The sequence below is a fragment of the Scyliorhinus torazame genome, chromosome 30 (genome assembly GCF_047496885.1).
Source record: "Scyliorhinus torazame isolate Kashiwa2021f chromosome 30, sScyTor2.1, whole genome shotgun sequence".
NCBI classification, from domain to species: Eukaryota; Metazoa; Chordata; class Chondrichthyes; order Carcharhiniformes; family Scyliorhinidae; genus Scyliorhinus; species Scyliorhinus torazame.
Genome location: NC_092736.1, coordinates 45,340 through 67,299, shown reverse-complemented (window position 1 = coordinate 67,299; position 21,960 = coordinate 45,340). Strand labels below are relative to the sequence as shown.

General features: G+C 43.7%; 1 protein-coding gene across 3 annotated transcripts in view; it reads left to right on the top strand.

Annotated features, from left to right (window-relative positions):
* LOC140404293 (leucine-rich repeat-containing protein 49-like) overlaps positions 1 to 2,980 on the top strand; it is a 216,432-nt gene extending 213,452 nt beyond the window's left edge. For all 3 annotated transcript variants that reach the window (XM_072492615.1, XM_072492614.1, XM_072492616.1), the window contains one exon: positions 1,810 to 2,980. In XM_072492615.1, the coding sequence (XP_072348716.1) occupies positions 1,810 to 2,004 (195 nt within the window). In that variant the 3' untranslated portion in view covers positions 2,005 to 2,980. The remainder of the gene's footprint in view (positions 1 to 1,809) is intronic.
* The last annotated feature ends 18,980 nt before the right edge of the window (positions 2,981 to 21,960 follow it).

Genomic DNA, 21,960 nt, shown 5'->3' with positions numbered 1-21,960 from the left:
TAATTTACATTGTGTGCAAAAATTGCCATTTGATGTAAATCCACTCCTCAGCATCTAGCTTCTAATTTAACATTTGATTTGAAACCCTTTTCCTGCTCTTAGCCCTTAAGATACCTTTGCTATTACTTTAACTGTAAGTGAACTAAAGACTGGGCCATTATCTTCCAGGGGGGGAGTTTAAAAAATAAGTAATGTCAATGGCTTCAAATGTTTGCAATTTAAATCTCAAATTTGCTAACCAATTGCAGTTCAGGTTTTTTATTGTTTTTTGTCACATTCATGTATTAACATAATTTTCTCTCAAGAACTAACAAGTAATGAAATGAAAAGCGCTTCTTGTCACAAGTAGACTTCAAATGAAGTTGCTGTGAAAAGCCCCTAGTCACCACATTCTGGCGCCTGTTCGGGGAGGCTGGTACGGGTATACAAAGAACAAAGAAAGGTACAGCACAGGAACAGGCCCTTCGGCCCTCCAAGCCCGTGCCGACCATACTGCCCGACTAAACTACAATCTTCTACACTTCCTGGGTCCGTATCCCTCTATTCCCATCCTATTCATGTATTTGTCAAGATGCCCCTTAAATGTCACTATCGGCCCTGCTTTCACCACCTCCTGCGGCAGCGAGTTTCAGGCACCCACTACCCTCTGTATAAAGAAACTTGCCTCGTACATCTACTCTAAACCTTGCCCCTCGCACCTTAAACCTATGCCCCCTATTAATTGACCCTTCTACCCTGGGGAAAAGCCCCTGACTATCCACTCTGTCTATGCCCCTCATAATTTTGTAGAGCTCTATCAGGTCGCCCCTCAACCTCCGTCGTTTCAGTGAGAACAAACCGAGTTTATTCAACTGCTCCTCATAGCTAATGCCCTCCATACCAGGCAACATTCTGGTAAATCTCTTCTGCACCCTCTCTAAAGCCTCCACATCCTTCTGGTAGTGTGGCGACCAGAATTGAACACTATACTCCAAGTGTGGCCTAACTAAGGTTCTATAAAGCTGCAACATGACTTGCCAATTCTTATATTCAATGCCCCGGCCAATGAAGGCAAGCATGCCGTATGCCTTCTTGACTACCTTCTCCACCTGTGTTGCCCCTTTCAGTGACCTGTGGACCTGTACACCTAGATCTCTCTGACTTTCAATACTCTTGAGGGTTCTACCATTCACTGTATACTCCCTACCTGCATTAGACCTTCCAAAATGCATTACCTCACATTTGTCCGGATTAAACTCCATCTGCCATCTCTCTGCCCAAGTCTCCAAACAATCTAAATTCTGCTGTATCCTCTGACAGTCCTCATCGCTATCCGCAATTCCACCAACCTTTGCGTCGTCTGCAAAACGTATGTTTTGTGGAACTGGGCAATGCCATCATTTTAGGTGACAATTCTGTAGTTATATTTGATAACTGAGCTCTAAATCTGATTGGGATCTGGTGGTGAAGAGGGACCAATTTCATCTGGTTACTCTGTCTAAAACTGACTTATGCACATTTCTGCTGACCAGTGAGAAAAGAATCGTGTGATTCCCTCATTTTTAAATATCAATACAGAATGATTAAATGTGACTTTGCCCAAATCTGTCCAACAATGGGTTCCCAGTATTGCCATGGAAGATGCAAAGCACATTTTCCAAGGGTAAGGTATCTATGGGGTACACCTTCCTGTATTACCCAGAACTCTGAGGGTGGCATTGAGGGCAGAGGGTGCAAGGCATGTACAGACCAACAATTCTGTATTTATCTATATGATTGCAGTTATTGTTTGATTAATCTTTCCTTTTTCTTCTCCCATATTGCAATCAGGAAACAAAGACATTTTGCCAAGTATACGTGCAGGAACTGGTTAAAGATGCTGCTCTTATTGATGTTAAAAATGAATCCTTGCAGAAACTCTGGCCACAGATCTTCATTGAATTAGTCCGAGATTGTGTGATCCAGATGAGCAATAAAAACTCTCACATGAAACTGTGCCTGAAGAACATAATGGACCAGAAATGAAGAGAACAGGAGAACCACACTTAAGCTCCAGTTCAGCATCATACATTCTCTACCACAGTACCTGTGAATCACAGAATCTCCATTAACAAAAATTATTGGTTCCAAAGGATTGCTTCTTCAGGATTTGTACTTCATTGCAAAGAATATAGTCAAATCACAAAGTTTAAGAAACAAAGATGTTGAGAGTGTGTATGTGAAAAGGAAGACAAAGCCATTCATAAACCAGTCTTCCACTCCAGCTGCTGATGTACTCTTCAAGCAATGCAGCAGAACGCACTGTTCTCCATAGATATTCAGGGACTTGCATGAATGAGCACATTCTATATAACCTGCTGACTTTATCCCTTTGTGGCATTATTCCAAATTCCAAACTGAATGTTTGCTCTTAATGATATGTTAAGGTGCATTGGGACCTGGGAGTACCTATAACCAGAGTTTTCAAACAGTGTATTCAAGGTCACTGCTTTCTATCTTTATTAGCAGTGTGGACATGTGGATGCACAATAGTGGGGATCTCTGACATATCATAGTTTGTTATAAGGCCTTGGGTGCCAGCAGTTTAATGATGAATTTTGATGAACTGTATGTCAGCCATGGCTCAGTCGATAGAGCTCTCACATCCAAGTCCCATTCCAGAGACTTGAATACAAAAATCAAGGCTAGCAATCCAGTGCAGTACTGAGTGAGTACAACACTGACAGATGCTGACCGTCAGACGAGACATTAAATCAAATGAAATGAAAATCACTTATTGTCACAAGTAGGCTTCAAATGAAGTTACTGAAAAGCTCCTAGTCGCCACATTCCGGCGCCTGTTCGGGGAGGTTGATACTGGAAGGCCGATATGGGAAGGCCCCTTCTGCGCTCTTACTTGGATGTAAAGGATTCCATGGCACAGTTTTGAAGAAGAGTAGGGCTGTCATCCTTATAAAAGCAAATTACTGCGGATGCTGGAATCTGAAATGAAAGAGAAAATGTTGGAAAATCTCAGCAGGTCTGGTAGCATCTGTAGGGAGAGAAAAGAGCCAACGTTTTGAGTCCGATGACTCTTTGTCAAAGCTGTTCAGTCAAAGCTCTTTGACAAAGAGTCATCGGACTCGAAACGTTAGCTCTTTTCTCTCCCGACAGATGCTGCCAGACCTGCTGAGATTTTCCAGCATTTTCTCTTTCATTTCAGGGCTGTCATCCTTGGTGTCCTGGTCAATATTTATCCCTCGGTCAACATCACAAAAATAAATGATCTAGTCATTTTCACATTGCTGTTTGTGGGAACGTTCTGATTAAAAATTAAATATAAATGCAATTACTATATAAATGCAATTCTTTGTTTTTTTTATTCTAACTAGGGTGACCTCTTGTCTGGTTTTGAATTTGATAATCAGTTTTCAATTAATCTTTCTCAAGTGTGAGACTATAAAACTGAACAGGGGCCACATGTGGTGCAGTGGTTAGCACTGGGACTGCGGTTCCCAAGTTCGAGGACCCGGGTTCGAATCCCGGACCCGGGTCACTGTCCGTGTGGAGTTTGCACATTCTCCCCGTGTCTGCGTGGGTCTTACCCCCACAACCCAAAGATGTGCAGGTTAGGTGGATTGGCCACGCTAAATTGCACCTTAATTGGAAAATAAATGATTAGACACTCTAAATTTAAAAAAAAAGTTTCCTAGTATCTGCCTCAGCCTGTTTGAGAATTGTGTGTATCTGGCTGAACCCATTGTGACTCTGCCTGCTTTAGGGTGCTGTGTGCATGTATGTATGTAAATCTATTTTAGGTTTCTACATTTGTGACTGGGCTTGTTTTATGTATGTGTAAATGGATCTACTTTTATGCGTTGTCTTTTTTTATATAAGTTCCATAATGTCTGGCTTTGGACTGGGCATAAATTGGAAACCCAGCTTGGGGAACGTTATTGCTACACTGCTTGTTTAGTCAGGCATCAATATCAACTGTCAAATGGAAAGGAGATTTTGCAGTGTGATGTTTTCCAAATCCATTTCACCTAACTGAATGCTGGACTTTGGTGTTTCTGTGTGTTTTAGCAGATGCCTGCAGGACATCGAGTGAGTAGTGCACATTAGATAATGTTTAATGTTTTGACACAGCCAATGTCAGTTTGCACTGTAACCATAGGAACTGGAGGAGACCATTCCAATTCTAGATCCTGTTCTGACATTCAGTTAGATCGTGGTTGATCTGTACCTCAACTTCAATTAACTACAGATCCTTTGATAATCCTACCCACTAAAATCTATCAATCTTTTGAAAGCGAGGTTTAATTTTTGGTGCCCATACTGCTGTCCGAAATGTGACTATGTTAAAATTAAAGTATTAGCCAATGATGTGCTAATTTGAAAGTCAAGTAATAACAAAAGTTTCAAAGGCAGAACTTAGTGAGTAGCTATTTATCATGTCATCGAAGCACCCATCATGAATTTGAACAGTACACACGTTACATCCAATCCAATGCTGCAAAGTTAGTCCCAATGTGGCACTGCATACATGTTAGATCATGTTGCACGCTTGGTGATGTTGCACACGTTAGTTCCTAGATTATCAGTTCATTTCCAGACAAGCGGACAGTTATTTTCAGGTTTATTTTTCAGTTTCTTCTTTGGAAAGTTGACATATTTTGCCCATAATTTGTGCTTTGACAAATGGGAATTGGTTGTGCAAATTAATGTGGAGGTTTCTGTGCACAATGGAGATTGCAATCTGAGGTGTGAAATCTGGAATCAACCAGAATGCAATGGGATTTGTAGTTTATTGTATTAAAATATTTATCATTTCAGTAATTATTAGGATTTACAATTAAAGGTTAGTCAGTTGATACTATTCTGATTTTGATATTTAAAATGAATAATTCTAATTTTATATAAATATATGCTAATTGAGAGGCTTGTTTCATTAATGTAATGCACTCGCAATGATTCTCAGAAATACACATTTGCTAGCTCACTTTATTTCTGATCCTTTCCAGCTCAGTGCCGGTTCTAAAGTAAGATTATTAAAGTTTGTTTCCAATTGATTAATTGTTGTTTCATTGTCACTGTTACTGCTTGTCAATGGTGTTATGGGCCAGGGTTTAGAGAACCCCAAAGTGTAGCATGGAGTTCACCTGACGCACAACTTTTAATAGATTGTGGTATGGGGAGCACATGGCCCACTCTACAGGTGTGGTACAGCAGAAATGGAAAAGTATTTTTTAAAGCAAAACAATGTTTATTCTACGAACTCAAGTTAACCTTTTCTAAACATACATAAAATTGCATCCTTTAATCTAATTTTTAGGGTTAGGGTTAGGGTTTTGTAAAAAGTGTCAAAAGAGTCTTGCGGTCCTTGACGAAAGAGAGGTGCCTTGCTGCCGCTAGGTGGCGAGCCCATAGACTCACAACATCTGCGCACGTAGTGCGCACCGCAAAATATTTGCACATTTTAGGAGGCAATAAGTAGCTTAAAATTGCACCCTTTAATCTAATTTTTAGGGTTAGGGTTAGGGTTAGGATTCCGGGTTACGGACAGATGGGTGGTTACCCTTTTTTCTGCACCCAATAAGGGATACAGCGCCGAAGCGTCTGCCACTTTACTGGCGCACGTTCAACATTCTTTTCCGCATAGGATTTTACGTCATCTTGTTTCACGGAACTGAGAACATATTTAAAAATTTAAAATAAATACAAGTTGGAAAATAGTACGTGAGCAGTGAAGATTAGATTGTAGTTATATAAGGAGGTTGGGATGAAAGATTATTTAAAATTGTAAATGTGTAGGGTTAGGTGTAGGGGTTAGGGGTAGGGGTAGGGTTAGGGTTAGGGGTAGGGGTAGGGGTAGGGTTTTGTAAAATGTGTCAAAAAAGTCTTGCGGTGCTTGACGAAAGAGAGGTGCCTTTCTGCCGCTAGGCGGCGAGCCCATAGGCTCGCAACATCTGCGCACGCAGTGCGCGCCGCAAAATATTTTCACATTTTAGGAGGCAATAAGTAGCTTGGAATTGCATCCTTTAATCTAATTTTTAGGGTTAGGGTTAGGGTTAGGGTTTTGAAAAAAGTGTCAAAAGAGTCTTGCGGTGCTTGATGAAAGAGAGGAGCCTTGCTGCCGCTAGGCGGCGAGCCCATAGGCTCGCAACATCTGTGCACGTAGTGCGCGCCGCAAAATATTTGCACATTTTAGGAGGCAATAAGTAGCTTTAAATTGCATCCTTTAATCTAATTTTTAGGGTTAGGGTTAGGGTTTTGTAAAAAGTGTCAAAAAAGTCTTGCGGTGCTTGACGAAAGAGTGATGCCTTGCTGCCGCTAGGCGGCGAGCCCATAGGCTCGCAACATCTGCACAGGTAGTGCGCGCCGCAAAATATTTGCACATTTTAGGAGGCAATAAGTAGCTTGTAATTGCATCCTTTAATCTAATTTTTAGGGTTAGGGTTAGGGTTAGGGTTAGGGTTAGGATTCCGGGTTACGGACAGATGGGTGGTTACCCTTTTTTCTGCACCCAATCAGGGATACAGCGCCGAAGCGTCTGCCACATTACTGGCGCACGTTCAACATTCTTTTCCGCATAGGATTTTACGTCATCTTGTTTCACGGAACTGAGAACATATTTAAAAATTTAAAATAAATACAAGTTGGAAAATAGTACGTGAGCAGCGAAGATTAGATTGTAGTTATATAAGGAGGTTGGGATGAAAGATTATTTAAAATTGTAAATGTGTAGGGTTAGGTGTAGGGGTTAGGGTTAGGGGTAGGGTTAGGGGTAGGGGTAGGGGTAGGGTTAGGGTTTTGTAAAAAGTGTCAAAAAAGTCTTGCGGTGCTTGACGAAAGAGAGGTGCCTTGCTGCCGCTAGGCGGCGAGCCCATAGGCTCGCAACATCTGCGCACGTAGTGCGCGCCGCAAAATATTTTCACATTTTAGGAGGCAATAAGTAGCTTGGAATTGCATCCTTTAATCTAATTTTTAGGGTTAGGGTTAGGGTTTTGTAAAAAGTGTCAAAAGAGTCTTGCGGTGCTTGATGAAAGAGAGGAGCCTTGCTGCCGCTAGGCGGCGAGCCCATAGGCTCGCAACATCTGTGCACGTAGTGCGCGCCGCAAAATATTTGCACATTTTAGGAGGCAATAAGTAGCTTTAAATTGTATCCTTTAATCTAATTTTTAGGGTTAGGGTTAGGGTTTTGTAAAAAGTGTCAAAAAAGTCTTGCGGTGCTTGACGAAAGAGTGATGCCTTGCTGCCGCTAGGCGGCGAGCCCATAGGCTCGCAACATCTGCACAGGTAGTGCGCGCCGCAAAATATTTGCACATTTTAGGAGGCAATAAGTAGCTTGAAATTGCATCCTTTAATCTAATTTTTAGGGTTAGGGTTAGGGTTAGGGTTAGGGTTAGGATTCCGGGTTACGGACAGATGGGTGGTTACCCTTTTTTCTGCACCCAATAAGGGATACAGCGCCGAAGCGTCTGCCACTTTACTGGCGCACGTTCAACATTCTTTTCCGCATAGGATTTTACGTCATCTTGTTTCACGGAACTGAGAACATATTTAAAAATTTAAAATAAATACAAGTTGGAAAATAGTACGTGAGCAGCGAAGATTAGATTGTAGTTATATAAGGAGGTTGGGATGAAAGATTATTTAAAATTGTAAATGTGTAGGGTTAGGTGTAGGGGTTAGGGTTAGGGGTAGGGGTAGGGTTAGGGGTAGGGGTAGGGGTAGGGTTAGGGTTTTGTAAAAAGTGTCAAAAAAGTCTTGCGGTGCTTGATGAAAGAGAGGTGTCTTGCTGCCGCTAGGCGGCGAGCCCATAGGCTCGCAACATCTGCGCACGTAGTGCGCGCCGCAAAATATTTGCACATTTTAGGAGGCAATAAGTAGCTTAAAATTGCATCCTTTAATCTAATTTTTAGGGTTAGGGTTAGGGTTAGGGTTTTGTAAAAAGTGTCAAAAAAGTCTTGCGGTGCTTGACGAAAGAGAGATGCCTTGCTGCCGCTAGGCGGCGAGCCCATAGGCTCGCAACATCTGCACAGGTAGTGCGCGCCGCAATATATTTGCACGTTTTAGGAGGCAATAAATAGCTTGAAATTGCACCCTTTAATCTAATTTTTAGGGTTAGGGTTAGGTTTAGGGTTAAGGTTAGGGTTTTGTAAAAAGTGTCAAAAGAGTCTTGCGGTCCTTGACGAAAGAGAGGTGCCTTGCTGCCGCTAGACGGCGAGCCCATAGACTCACAACATCTGCGCACGTAGTGCGCACCGCAAAATATTTGCACATTTTAGGAGGCAATAAATAGCTTAAAATTGCATCCTTTAATCTAATTTTTAGGGTTAGGGTTAGGGTTAGGGTTAGGGTTAGGATTCCGGGTTACGGACAGATGGGTGGTTACCCTTTTTTCTGCACCCAATCAGGGATACAGCGCCGAAGCGTCTGCCACTTTACTGGCGCACGTTCAACATTCTTTTCCGCATAAGATTTTACGTCATCTTGTTTCACGGAACTGAGAACATATTTAAAAATTTAAAATAAATACAAGTTGGAAAATAGTACGTGAGCAGCGAAGATTAGATTGTAGTTATATAACGAGGTTGGGATGAAAGATTATTTAAAATTGTAAATGTGTAGGGTTAGGTTTAGGGGTTAGGGTTAGGTGTAGGGTTAGGGGTAGGGGTAGGGGTAGGGTTAGGGTTTGTAAAAAGTGTCAAAAAAGTCTTGCGGTGCTTGATGAAAGAGAGGTGCCTTGCTGCCGCTAGGCGGCGAGCCCATAGGCTCGCAACATCTGCGCACGAAGTGCGCGCCGCAAAATATTTGCACATTTTAGGAGGCAATAAGTAGCTTAAAATTGCATCCTTTAATCTAATTTTTAGGGTTAGGGTTAGGGTTAGGGTTTTGTAAAATGTGTCAAAAAAGTCTTGCGGTGCTTGATGAAAGAGAGATGCCTTGCTGCCGCTAGGCGGCGAGCCCATAGGCTCGCAACATCTGCACAGGTAGTGCGCGCCGCAAAATATTTGCACGTTTTAGGAGGCAATAAATAGCTTGAAATTGCATCCTTTAATCTAATTTTTAGGGTTAGGGTTAGGTTTAGGGTTAAGGTTAGGGTTTTGTAAAAAGTGTCAAAAGAGTCTTGCGGTGCTTGATGAAAGAGAGATGCCTTGCTGCCGCTAGGCGGCGAGCCCATAGACTCACAACATCTGCGCACGTAGTGCGCACCGCAAAATATTTGTACATTTTAGGAGGCAATAAGTAGCTTAAAATTGCATCCTTTAATCTAATTTTTAGGGTTAGGGTTAGGGTTAGGGTTTTGTAAAAAGTGTCAAAAAAGTCTTGCGGTGCTTGATGAAAGAGAGATGCCTTGCTGCCGCTAGGCGGCGAGCCCATAGGCTCGCAACATCTGCACAGGTAGTGCGCGCCGCAAAATATTTGCACGTTTTAGGAGGCAATAAATAGCTTGATATTGCATCCTTTAATCTAATTTTTAGGGTTAGGGTTAGGTTTAGGGTTAAGGTTAGGGTTTTGTAAAAAGTGTCAAAAGAGTCTTGCGGTCCTTGACGAAAGAGAGGTGCCTTGCTGCCGCTAGGCGGCGAGCCCATAGACTCACAACATCTGCGCACGTAGTGCGCACCGCAAAATATTTGTACATTTTAGGAGGCAATAAGTAGCTTAAAATTGCATCCTTTAATCTAATTTTTAGGGTTAGGGTTAGGGTTAGGGTTTTTTAAAAAGTGTCAAAAAATTCTTGCGGTGCTTGATGAAAGAGAGATGCCTTGCTGCCGCTAGGCGGCGAGCCCATAGGCTCGCAACATCTGCACAGGTAGTGCGCGCCGCAAAATATTTGCACGTTTTAGGAGGCAATAAATAGCTTGAAATTGCATCCTTTAATCTAATTTTTAGGGTTATGGTTAGGGTTATGGTTAGGGTTAGGGTTAGGGTTAGGGTTAGGGTTAGGGTTTTGTAAAAAGTGTCAAAAGAGTCTTGCGGTCCTTGACGAAAGAGAGGTGCCTTGCTGCCGCTAGGCGGCGAGCCCATAGGCTCGCAACATCTGCGCACGTAGTGCGCGCCGCAAAATAATTGCACATTTTAGGAGGCAATAAGTAGCTTAAAATTGCATCCTTTAATCTAATTTTTAGGGTTATGGTTAGGGTTATGGTTAGGGTTAGGGTTAGGGTTAGGGTTTTGTAAAAAGTGTCAAAAGAGTCTTGCGGTCCTTGACGAAAGAGAGGTGCCTTGCTGCTGCTAGGCGGCGAGCCCATAGGCTCGCAACATCTGCGCACGTAGTGCGCGCCGCAAAATAATTGCACATTTTAGGAGGCAATAAGTAGCTTAAAATTGCATCCTTTAATCTAATTTTTAGGGTTAGGGTTAGGGTTTTGTAAAAAGTGTCAAAAAAGTCTTGCGGTGCTTGATGAAAGAGAGATGCCTTGCTGCCGCTAGGCGGCGAGCCCATAGGCTCGCAACATCTGCACAGGTAGTGCGCGCCGCAAAATATTTGCACGTTTTAGGAGGCAATAAATAGCTTGAAATTGGATCCTTTAATCTAATTTTTAGGGTTAGGGTTAGGTTTAGGGTTAAGGTTAGGGTTTTGTAAAAAGTGTCAAAAGAGTCTTGCGGTCCTTGACGAAAGAGAGGTGCCTTGCTGCCGCTAGGCGGCGAGCCCATAGACTCACAACATCTGCGCACGTAGTGCGCACCGCAAAATATTTGTACATTTTAGGAGGCAATAAGTAGCTTAAAATTGCATCCTTTAATCTAATTTTTAGGGTTATGGTTAGGGTTAGGGTTAGGGTTAGGATTCCGGGTTACGGACAGATGGGTGGTTACCCTTTTTTCTGCACCCAATAAGGGATACAGCGCCGAAGCGTCTGCCACTTTACTGGCGCACGTTCAACATTCTTTTCCGCATAGGATTTTACGTCATCTTGTTTCACGGAACTGAGAACATATTTAAAAATTTAAAATAAATACAAGTTGGAAAATAGTACGTGAGCAGCGAAGATTAGATTGTAGTTATATAAGGAGGTTGGGATGAAAGATTATTTAAAATTGTAAATGTGTAGGGTTAGGTTTAGGGGTTAGGGTTAGGGGTAGGGTTAGGGGTAGGGGTAGGGTTAGGGTTTTGTAAAAAGTGTCAAAAAAGTCTTGTTGTCCTTGACAAAAGAGAGGTGCCTTGCTGCCGCTAGGCGGCGAGCCCATAGACTCACAACATCTGCGCACGTAGTGCGCGCCGCAAAATATTTGCACATTTTAGGAGGCAATAAGTAGCTTAAAATTGCATCCTTTAATCTAATTTTTAGGGTTAGGGTTAGGGTTAGGGTTTTGTAAAAAGTGTCAAAAAAGTCTTGCGGTGCTTGATGAAAGAGAGATGCCTTGCTGCCGCTAGGCGGCGAGCCCATAGGCTCGCAACATCTGCACAGGTAGTGCGCACCGCAAAATATTTGCACGTTTTAGGAGGCAATAAATAGCTTGAAATTGCATCCTTTAATCTAATTTTTAGGGTTAGGGTTAGGTTTAGGGTTAAGGTTAGGGTTTTGTAAAAAGTGTCAAAAGAGTCTTGCGGTCCTTGACGAAAGAGAGGTGCCTTGCTGCCGCTAGGCGGCGAGCCCATAGACTCACAACATCTGCGCACGTAGTGCGCACCGCAAAATATTTGTACATTTTAGGAGGCAATAAGTAGCTTAAAATTGCATCCTTTAATCTAATTTTTAGGGTTAGGGTTAGGGTTAGGGTTTTGTAAAAAGTGTCAAAAAAGTCTTGCGGTGCTTGATGAAAGAGAGATGCCTTGCTGCCGCTAGGCGGCGAGCCCATAGGCTCGCAACATCTGCACAGGTAGTGCGCGCCGCAAAATATTTGCACGTTTTAGGAGGCAATAAATAGCTTGAAATTGCATCCTTTAATCTAATTTTTAGGGTTAGGGTTAGGTTTAGGGTTAAGGTTAGGGTTTTGTAAAAAGTGTCAAAAGAGTCTTGCGGTCCTTGACGAAAGAGAGGTGCCTTGCTGCCGCTAGGCGGCGAGCCCATAGACTCACAACATCTGCGCACGTAGTGCGCACCGCAAAATATTTGTACATTTTAGGAGGCAATAAGTAGCTTAAAATTGCATCCTTTAATCTAATTTTTAGGGTTATGGTTAGGGTTAGGGTTAGGGTTAGGATTCCGGGTTACGGACAGATGGGTGGTTACCCTTTTTTCTGCACCCAATAAGGGATACAGCGCCGAAGCGTCTGCCACGTTACTGGCGCACGTTCAACATTCTTTTCCGCATAGGATTTTACGTCATCTTGTTTCACGGAACTGAGAACATATTTAAAAATTTAAAATAAATACAAGTTGGAAAATAGTACGTGAGCAGCGAAGATTAGATTGTAGTTATATAAGGAGGTTGGGATGAAAGATTATTTAAAATTGTAAATGTGTAGGGTTAGGTTTAGGGGTTAGGGTTAGGGGTAGGGTTAGGGGTAGGGGTAGGGGTAGGGTTAGGGTTTTGTAAAAAGTGTCAAAAAAGTCTTGCGGTGCTTGATGAAAGAGAGGAGCCTTGCTGCCGCTAGGCGGCGAGCCCATAGGCTCGCAACATCTGCGCACGTAGTGCGCGCCGCAAAATATTTGCACATTTTAGGAGGCAATAAGTAGCTTAAAATTGCATCCTTTAATCTAATTTTTAGGGTTAGGGTTAGGGTTTTGTAAAAAGTGTCAAAAAAGTCTTGCGGTGCTTGATGAAAGAGAGATGCCTTGCTGCCGCTAGGCGGCGAGCCCATAGGCTCGCAACATCTGCACAGGTAGTGCGCGCCGCAAAATATTTGCACATTTTATGAGGCAATAAGTAGCTTAAAATTGCATCCTTTAATCTAATTTTTAGGGTTAGGGTTAGGGTTAGGGTTAAGGTTAGGGTTTTGTAAAAAGTGTCAAAAGAGTCTTGCGGTCCTTGACGAAAGAGAGGTGCCTTGCTGCCGCTAGGCGGCGAGCCCATAGGCTCGCAACATCTGCGAACGTAGTGCGCGCCGCAAAATATTTGCACATTTTAGGAGGCAATAAGTAGCTTAAAATTGCATCCTTTAATCTAATTTTTAGGGTTAGGGTTAGGGTTTTGTAAAAAGTGTCAAAAAAGTCTTGCGGTGCTTGATGAAAGAGAGATGCCTTGCTGCCGCTAGGCGGCGAGCCCATAGGCTCGCAACATCTGCACAGGTAGTGCGCGCCGCAAAATATTTGCACGTTTTAGGAGGCAATAAATAGCTTGAAATTGCATCCTTTAATCTAATTTTTAGGGTTAGGGTTAGGTTTAGGGTTAAGGTTAGGGTTTTGTAAAAAGTGTCAAAAGAGTCTTGCGGTCCTTGACGAAAGAGAGGTGCCTTGCTGCCGCTAGGCGGCGAGCCCATAGGCTCGCAACATCTGCGCACGTAGTGCGCGCCGCAAAATATTTGCACATTTTAGGAGGCAATAAGTAGCTTAAAATTGCATCCTTTAATCTAATTTTTAGGGTTAGGGTTAGGGTTAGGGTTTTGTAAAAAGTGTCAAAAAAGTCTTGCGGTGCGTGATGAAAGAGAGATGCCTTGCTGCCGCTAGGCGGCGAGCCCATAGGCTCGCAACATCTGCACAGGTAGTGCGCGCCGCAAAATATTTGCACGTTTTAGGAGGCAATAAATAGCTTGAAATTGCATCCTTTAATCTAATTTTTAGGGTTAGGGTTAGGTTTAGGGTTAAGGTTAGGGTTTTGTAAAAAGTGTCAAAAGAGTCTTGCGGTCCTTGACGAAAGAGAGGTGCCTTGCTGCCGCTAGGCGGCGAGCCCATAGGCTCGCAACATCTGCGCACGTAGTGCGCGCCGCAAAATATTTGCACATTTTAGGAGGCAATAAGTACCTTAAAATTGCATCCTTTAATCTAATTTTTAGGGTTAGGGTTAGGGTTAGGGTTTTGTAAAAAGTGTCAAAAAAGTCTTGCGGTGCGTGATGGAAGAGAGATGCCTTGCTGCCGCTAGGCGGCGAGCCCATAGGCTCGCAACATCTGCACAGGTAGTGCGCGCCGCAAAATATTTGCACGTTTTAGGAGGCAATAAATAGCTTGAAATTGCATCCTTTAATCTAATTTTTAGGGTTTGGGTTAGGTTTAGGGTTAAGGTTAGGGTTTTGTAAAAAGTGTCAAAAGAGTCTTGCGGTCCTTGACGAAAGAGAGGTGCCTTGCTGCCGCTAGGCGGCGAGCCCATAGGCTCGCAACATCTGCGCACGTAGTGCGCGCCGCAAAATATTTGCACATTTTAGGAGGCAATAAGTAGCTTAAAATTGCATCCTTTAATCTAATTTTTAGGGTTAGGGTTAGGGTTAGGGTTTTGTAAAAAGTGTCAAAAAAGTCTTGCGGTGCGTGATGAAAGAGAGATGCCTTGCTGCCGCTAGGCGGCGAGCCCATAGGCTCGCAACATCTGCACAGGTAGTGCGCGCCGCAAAATATTTGCACGTTTTAGGAGGCAATAAATAGCTTGAAATTGCATCCTTTAATCTAATTTTTAGGGTTAGGGTTAGGTTTAGGGTTAAGGTTAGGGTTTTGTAAAAAGTGTCAAAAGAGTCTTGCGGTCCTTGACGAAAGAGAGGTGCCTTGCTGCCGCTAGGCGGCGAGCCCATAGGCTCGCAACATCTGCGCACGTAGTGCGCGCCGCAAAATATTTGCACATTTTAGGAGGCAATAAGTAGCTTAAAATTGCATCCTTTAATCTAATTTTTAGGGTTAGGGTTAGGGTTTTGTAAAAAGTGTCAAAAAAGTCTTGCGGTGCTTGATGAAAGAGAGATGCCTTGCTGCCGCTAGGCGGCGAGCCCATAGGCTCGCAACATCTGCACAGGTAGTGCGCGCCGCAAAATATTTGCACGTTTTAGGAGGCAATAAATAGCTTGAAATTGCATCCTTTAATCTAATTTTTAGGGTTAGGGTTAGGTTTAGGGTTAAGGTTAGGGTTTTGTAAAAAGTGTCAAAAGAGTCTTGCGGTCCTTGACGAAAGAGAGGTGCCTTGCTGCCGCTAGGCGGCGAGCCCATAGGCTCGCAACATCTGCGCACGTAGTGCGCGCCGCAAAATATTTGCACATTTTAGGAGGCAATAAGTAGCTTAAAATTGCATCCTTTAATCTAATTTTTAGGGTTAGGGTTAGGGTTAGGGTTTTGTAAAAAGTGTCAAAAAAGTCTTGCGGTGCGTGATGAAAGAGAGATGCCTTGCTGCCGCTAGGCGGCGAGCCCATAGGCTCGCAACATCTGCACAGGTAGTGCGCGCCGCAAAATATTTGCACGTTTTAGGAGGCAATAAATAGCTTGAAATTGCATCCTTTAATCTAATTTTTAGGGTTAGGGTTAGGTTTAGGGTTAAGGTTAGGGTTTTGTAAAAAGTGTCAAAAGAGTCTTGCGGTCCTTGACGAAAGAGAGGTGCCTTGCTGCCGCTAGGCGGCGAGCCCATAGGCTCGCAACATCTGCGCACGTAGTGCGCGCCGCAAAATATTTGCACATTTTAGGAGGCAATAAGTACCTTAAAATTGCATCCTTTAATCTAATTTTTAGGGTTAGGGTTAGGGTTAGGGTTTTGTAAAAAGTGTCAAAAAAGTCTTGCGGTGCGTGATGGAAGAGAGATGCCTTGCTGCCGCTAGGCGGCGAGCCCATAGGCTCGCAACATCTGCACAGGTAGTGCGCGCCGCAAAATATTTGCACGTTTTAGGAGGCAATAAATAGCTTGAAATTGCATCCTTTAATCTAATTTTTAGGGTTTGGGTTAGGTTTAGGGTTAAGGTTAGGGTTTTGTAAAAAGTGTCAAAAGAGTCTTGCGGTCCTTGACGAAAGAGAGGTGCCTTGCTGCCGCTAGGCGGCGAGCCCATAGGCTCGCAACATCTGCGCACGTAGTGCGCGCCGCAAAATATTTGCACATTTTAGGAGGCAATAAGTAGCTTAAAATTGCATCCTTTAATCTAATTTTTAGGGTTAGGGTTAGGGTTAGGGTTTTGTAAAAAGTGTCAAAAAAGTCTTGCGGTGCGTGATGAAAGAGAGATGCCTTGCTGCCGCTAGGCGGCGAGCCCATAGGCTCGCAACATCTGCACAGGTAGTGCGCGCCGCAAAATATTTGCACGTTTTAGGAGGCAATAAATAGCTTGAAATTGCATCCTTTAATCTAATTTTTAGGGTTAGGGTTAGGTTTAGGGTTAAGGTTAGGGTTTTGTAAAAAGTGTCAAAAGAGTCTTGCGGTCCTTGACGAAAGAGAGGTGCCTTGCTGCCGCTAGGCGGCGAGCCCATAGGCTCGCAACATCTGCGCACGTAGTGCGCGCCGCAAAATATTTGCACATTTTAGGAGGCAATAAGTACCTTAAAATTGCATCCTTTAATCTAATTTTTAGGGTTAGGGTTAGGGTTAGGGTTTTGTAAAAAGTGTCAAAAAAGTCTTGCGGTGCGTGATGGAAGAGAGATGCCTTGCTGCCGCTAGGCGGCGAGCCCATAGGCTCGCAACATCTGCACAGGTAGTGCGCGCCGCAAAATATTTGCACGTTTTAGGAGGCAATAAATAGCTTGAAATTGCATCCTTTAATCTAATTTTTAGGGTTTGGGTTAGGTTTAGGGTTAAGGTTAGGGTTTTGTAAAAAGTGTCAAAAGAGTCTTGCGGTCCTTGACGAAAGAGAGGTGCCTTGCTGCCGCTAGGCGGCGAGCCCATAGGCTCGCAACATCTGCGCACGTAGTGCGCGCCGCAAAATATTTGCACATTTTAGGAGGCAATAAGTAGCTTAAAATTGCATCCTTTAATCTAATTTTTAGGGTTAGGGTTAGGGTTAGGGTTTTGTAAAAAGTGTCAAAAAAGTCTTGCGGTGCGTGATGAAAGAGAGATGCCTTGCTGCCGCTAGGCGGCGAGCCCATAGGCTCGCAACATCTGCACAGGTAGTGCGCGCCGCAAAATATTTGCACGTTTTAGGAGGCAATAAATAGCTTGAAATTGCATCCTTTAATCTAATTTTTAGGGTTAGGGTTAGGTTTAGGGTTAAGGTTAGGGTTTTGTAAAAAGTGTCAAAAGAGTCTTGCGGTCCTTGACGAAAGAGAGGTGCCTTGCTGCCGCTAGGCGGCGAGCCCATAGGCTCGCAACATCTGCGCACGTAGTGCGCGCCGCAAAATATTTGCACATTTTAGGAGGCAATAAGTACCTTAAAATTGCATCCTTTAATCTAATTTTTAGGGTTAGGGTTAGGGTTAGGGTTTTGTAAAAAGTGTCAAAAAAGTCTTGCGGTGCGTGATGGAAGAGAGATGCCTTGCTGCCGCTAGGCGGCGAGCCCATAGGCTCGCAACATCTGCACAGGTAGTGCGCGCCGCAAAATATTTGCACGTTTTAGGAGGCAATAAATAGCTTGAAATTGCATCCTTTAATCTAATTTTTAGGGTTTGGGTTAGGTTTAGGGTTAAGGTTAGGGTTTTGTAAAAAGTGTCAAAAGAGTCTTGCGGTCCTTGACGAAAGAGAGGTGCCTTGCTGCCGCTAGGCGGCGAGCCCATAGGCTCGCAACATCTGCGCACGTAGTGCGCGCCGCAAAATATTTGCACATTTTAGGAGGCAATAAGTAGCTTAAAATTGCATCCTTTAATCTAATTTTTAGGGTTAGGGTTAGGGTTAGGGTTTTGTAAAAAGTGTCAAAAAAGTCTTGCGGTGCGTGATGAAAGAGAGATGCCTTGCTGCCGCTAGGCGGCGAGCCCATAGGCTCGCAACATCTGCACAGGTAGTGCGCGCCGCAAAATATTTGCACGTTTTAGGAGGCAATAAATAGCTTGAAATTGCATCCTTTAATCTAATTTTTAGGGTTAGGGTTAGGTTTAGGGTTAAGGTTAGGGTTTTGTAAAAAGTGTCAAAAGAGTCTTGCGGTCCTTGACGAAAGAGAGGTGCCTTGCTGCCGCTAGGCGGCGAGCCCATAGGCTCGCAACATCTGCGCACGTAGTGCGCGCCGCAAAATATTTGCACATTTTAGGAGGCAATAAGTAGCTTAAAATTGCATCCTTTAATCTAATTTTTAGGGTTAGGGTTAGGGTTTTGTAAAAAGTGTCAAAAAAGTCTTGCGGTGCGTGATGAAAGAGAGATGCCTTGCTGCCGCTAGGCGGCGAGCCCATAGGCTCGCAACATCTGCACAGGTAGTGCGCGCCGCAAAATATTTGCACGTTTTAGGAGGCAATAAATAGCTTGAAATTGCATCCTTTAATCTAATTTTTAGGGTTAGGGTTAGGTTTAGGGTTAAGGTTAGGGTTTTGTAAAAAGTGTCAAAAGAGTCTTGCGGTCCTTGACGAAAGAGAGGTGCCTTGCTGCCGCTAGGCGGCGAGCCCATAGACTCGCAACATCTGCGCACGTAGTGCGCGCCGCAAAATATTTGCACATTTTAGGAGGCAATAAGTAGCTTAAAATTGCATCCTTTAATCTAATTTTTAGGGTTAGGGTTAGGGTTAGGGTTTTGTAAAAAGTGTCAAAAAAGTCTTGCGGTGCGTGATGAAAGAGAGATGCCTTGCTGCCGCTAGGCGGCGAGCCCATAGGCTCGCAACATCTGCACAGGTAGTGCGCGCCGCAAAATATTTGCACGTTTTAGGAGGCAATAAATAGCTTGAAATTGCATCCTTTAATCTAATATTTAGGGTTTGGGTTAGGTTTAGGGTTAAGGTTAGGGTTTTGTAAAAAGTGTCAAAAGAGTCTTGCGGTCCTTGACGAAAGAGAGGTGCCTTGCTGCCGCTAGGCGGCGAGCCCATAGACTCACAACATCTGCCCACGTAGTGCGCACCGCAAAATATTTGTACATTTTAGGAGGCAATAAGTAGCTTAAAATTGCATCCTTTAATCTAATTTTTAGGGTTATGGTTAGGGTTAGGGTTAGGGTTAGGATTCCGGGTTACGGACAGATGGGTGGTTACCCTTTTTTCTGCACCCAATAAGGGATACAGCGCCGAAGCGTCTGCCACTTTACTGGCGCACGTTCAACATTCTTTTCCGCATAGGATTTTACGTCATCTTGTTTCACGGAACTGAGAACATATTTAAAAATTTAAAATAAATACAAGTTGGAAAATAGTACGTGAGCAGCGAAGATTAGATTGTAGTTATATAAGGAGGTTGGGATGAAAGATTATTTAAAATTGTAAATGTGTAGGGTTAGGTTTAGGGGTTAGGGTTAGGGGTAGGGTTAGGGGTAGGGGTAGGGGTAGGGTTAGGGTTTTGTAAAAAGTGTCAAAAAAGTCTTGCGGTGCTTGATGAAAGAGAGATGCCTTGCTGCCGCTAGGCGGCGAGCCCATAGGCTCGCAACATCTGTGCACGTAGTGCGCGCCGCAAAATATTTGCACATTTTAGGAGGCAATAAGTAGCTTAAAATTGCATCCTTTAATCTAATTTTTAGGGTTAGGGTTAGGGTTAGGGTTTTGTAAAAAGTGTCAAAAAAGTCTTGCGGTGCGTGATGGAAGAGAGATGCCTTGCTGCCGCTAGGCGGCGAGCCCATAGGCTCGCAACATCTGCACAGGTAGTGCGCGCCGCAAAATATTTGCACATTTTAGGAGGCAATAAATAGCTTGAAATTGCATCCTTTAATCTAATTTTTAGGGTTTGGGTTAGGTTTAGGGTTAAGGTTAGGGTTTTGTAAAAAGTGTCAAAAGAGTCTTGCGGTCCTTGACGAAAGAGAGGTGCCTTGCTGCCGCTAGGCGGCGAGCCCATAGGCTCGCAACATCTGCGCACGTAGTGCGCGCCGCAAAATATTTGCACATTTTAGGAGGCAATAAGTAGCTTAAAATTGCATCCTTTAATCTAATTTTTAGGGTTAGGGTTAGGGTTAGGGTTTTGTAAAAAGTGTCAAAAAAGTCTTGCGGTGCGTGATGAAAGAGAGATGCCTTGCTGCCGCTAGGCGGCGAGCCCATAGGCTCGCAACATCTGCACAGGTAGTGCGCGCCGCAAAATATTTGCACGTTTTAGGAGGCAATAAATAGCTTGAAATTGCATCCTTTAATCTAATTTTTAGGGTTAGGGTTAGGTTTAGGGTTAAGGTTAGGGTTTTGTAAAAAGTGTCAAAAGAGTCTTGCGGTCCTTGACGAAAGAGAGGTGCCTTGCTGCCGCTAGGCGGCGAGCCCATAGGCTCGCAACATCTGCGCACGTAGTGCGCGCCGCAAAATATTTGCACATTTTAGGAGGCAATAAGTAGCTTAAAATTGCATCCTTTAATCTAATTTTTAGGGTTAGGGTTAGGGTTTTGTAAAAAGTGTCAAAAAAGTCTTGCGGTGCGTGATGAAAGAGAGATGCCTTGCTGCCGCTAGGCGGCGAGCCCATAGGCTCGCAACATCTGCACAGGTAGTGCGCGCCGCAAAATATTTGCACGTTTTAGGAGGCAATAAATAGCTTGAAATTGCATCCTTTAATCTAATTTTTAGGGTTAGGGTTAGGTTTAGGGTTAAGGTTAGGGTTTTGTAAAAAGTGTCAAAAGAGTCTTGCGGTCCTTGACGAAAGAGAGGTGCCTTGCTGCCGCTAGGCGGCGAGCCCATAGACTCGCAACATCTGCGGCACGTAGTGCGCGCCGCAAAATATTTGCACATTTTAGGAGGCAATAAGTAGCTTAAAATTGCATCCTTTAATCTAATTTTTAGGGTTAGGGTTAGGGTTAGGGTTTTGTAAAAAGTGTCAAAAAAGTCTTGCGGTGCGTGATGAAAGAGAGATGCCTTGCTGCCGCTAGGCGGCGAGCCCATAGGCTCGCAACATCTGCACAGGTAGTGCGCGCCGCAAAATATTTGCACGTTTTAGGAGGCAATAAATAGCTTGAAATTGCATCCTTTAATCTAATTTTTAGGGTTAGGGTTAGGTTTAGGGTTAAGGTTAGGGTTTTGTAAAAAGTGTCAAAAGAGTCTTGCGGTCCTTGACGAAAGAGAGGTGCCTTGCTGCCGCTAGGCGGCGAGCCCATAGGCTCGCAACATCTGCGCACGTAGTGCGCGCCGCAAAATATTTGCACATTTTAGGAGGCAATAAGTAGCTTAAAATTGCATCCTTTAATCTAATTTTTAGGGTTAGGGTTAGGGTTTTGTAAAAAGTGTCAAAAAAGTCTTGCGGTGCGTGATGAAAGAGAGATGCCTTGCTGCCGCTAGGCGGCGAGCCCATAGGCTCGCAACATCTGCACAGGTAGTGCGCGCCGCAAAATATTTGCACGTTTTAGGAGGCAATAAATAGCTTGAAATTGCATCCTTTAATCTAATTTTTAGGGTTAGGGTTAGGTTTAGGGTTAAGGTTAGGGTTTTGTAAAAAGTGTCAAAAGAGTCTTGCGGTCCTTGACGAAAGAGAGGTGCCTTGCTGCCGCTAGGCGGCGAGCCCATAGACTCGCAACATCTGCGGCACGTAGTGCGCGCCGCAAAATATTTGCACATTTTAGGAGGCAATAAGTAGCTTAAAATTGCATCCTTTAATCTAATTTTTAGGGTTAGGGTTAGGGTTAGGGTTTTGTAAAAAGTGTCAAAAAAGTCTTGCGGTGCGTGATGAAAGAGAGATGCCTTGCTGCCGCTAGGCGGCGAGCCCATAGGCTCGCAACATCTGCACAGGTAGTGCGCGCCGCAAAATATTTGCACGTTTTAGGAGGCAATAAATAGCTTGAAATTGCATCCTTTAATCTAATATTTAGGGTTTGGGTTAGGTTTAGGGTTAAGGTTAGGGTTTTGTAAAAAGTGTCAAAAGAGTCTTGCGGTCCTTGACGAAAGAGAGGTGCCTTGCTGCCGCTAGGCGGCGAGCCCATAGACTCACAACATCTGCCCACGTAGTGCGCACCGCAAAATATTTGTACATTTTAGGAGGCAATAAGTAGCTTAAAATTGCATCCTTTAATCTAATTTTTAGGGTTATGGTTAGGGTTAGGGTTAGGGTTAGGATTCCGGGTTACGGACAGATGGGTGGTTACCCTTTTTTCTGCACCCAATAAGGGATACAGCGCCGAAGCGTCTGCCACTTTACTGGCGCACGTTCAACATTCTTTTCCGCATAGGATTTTACGTCATCTTGTTTCACGGAACTGAGAAC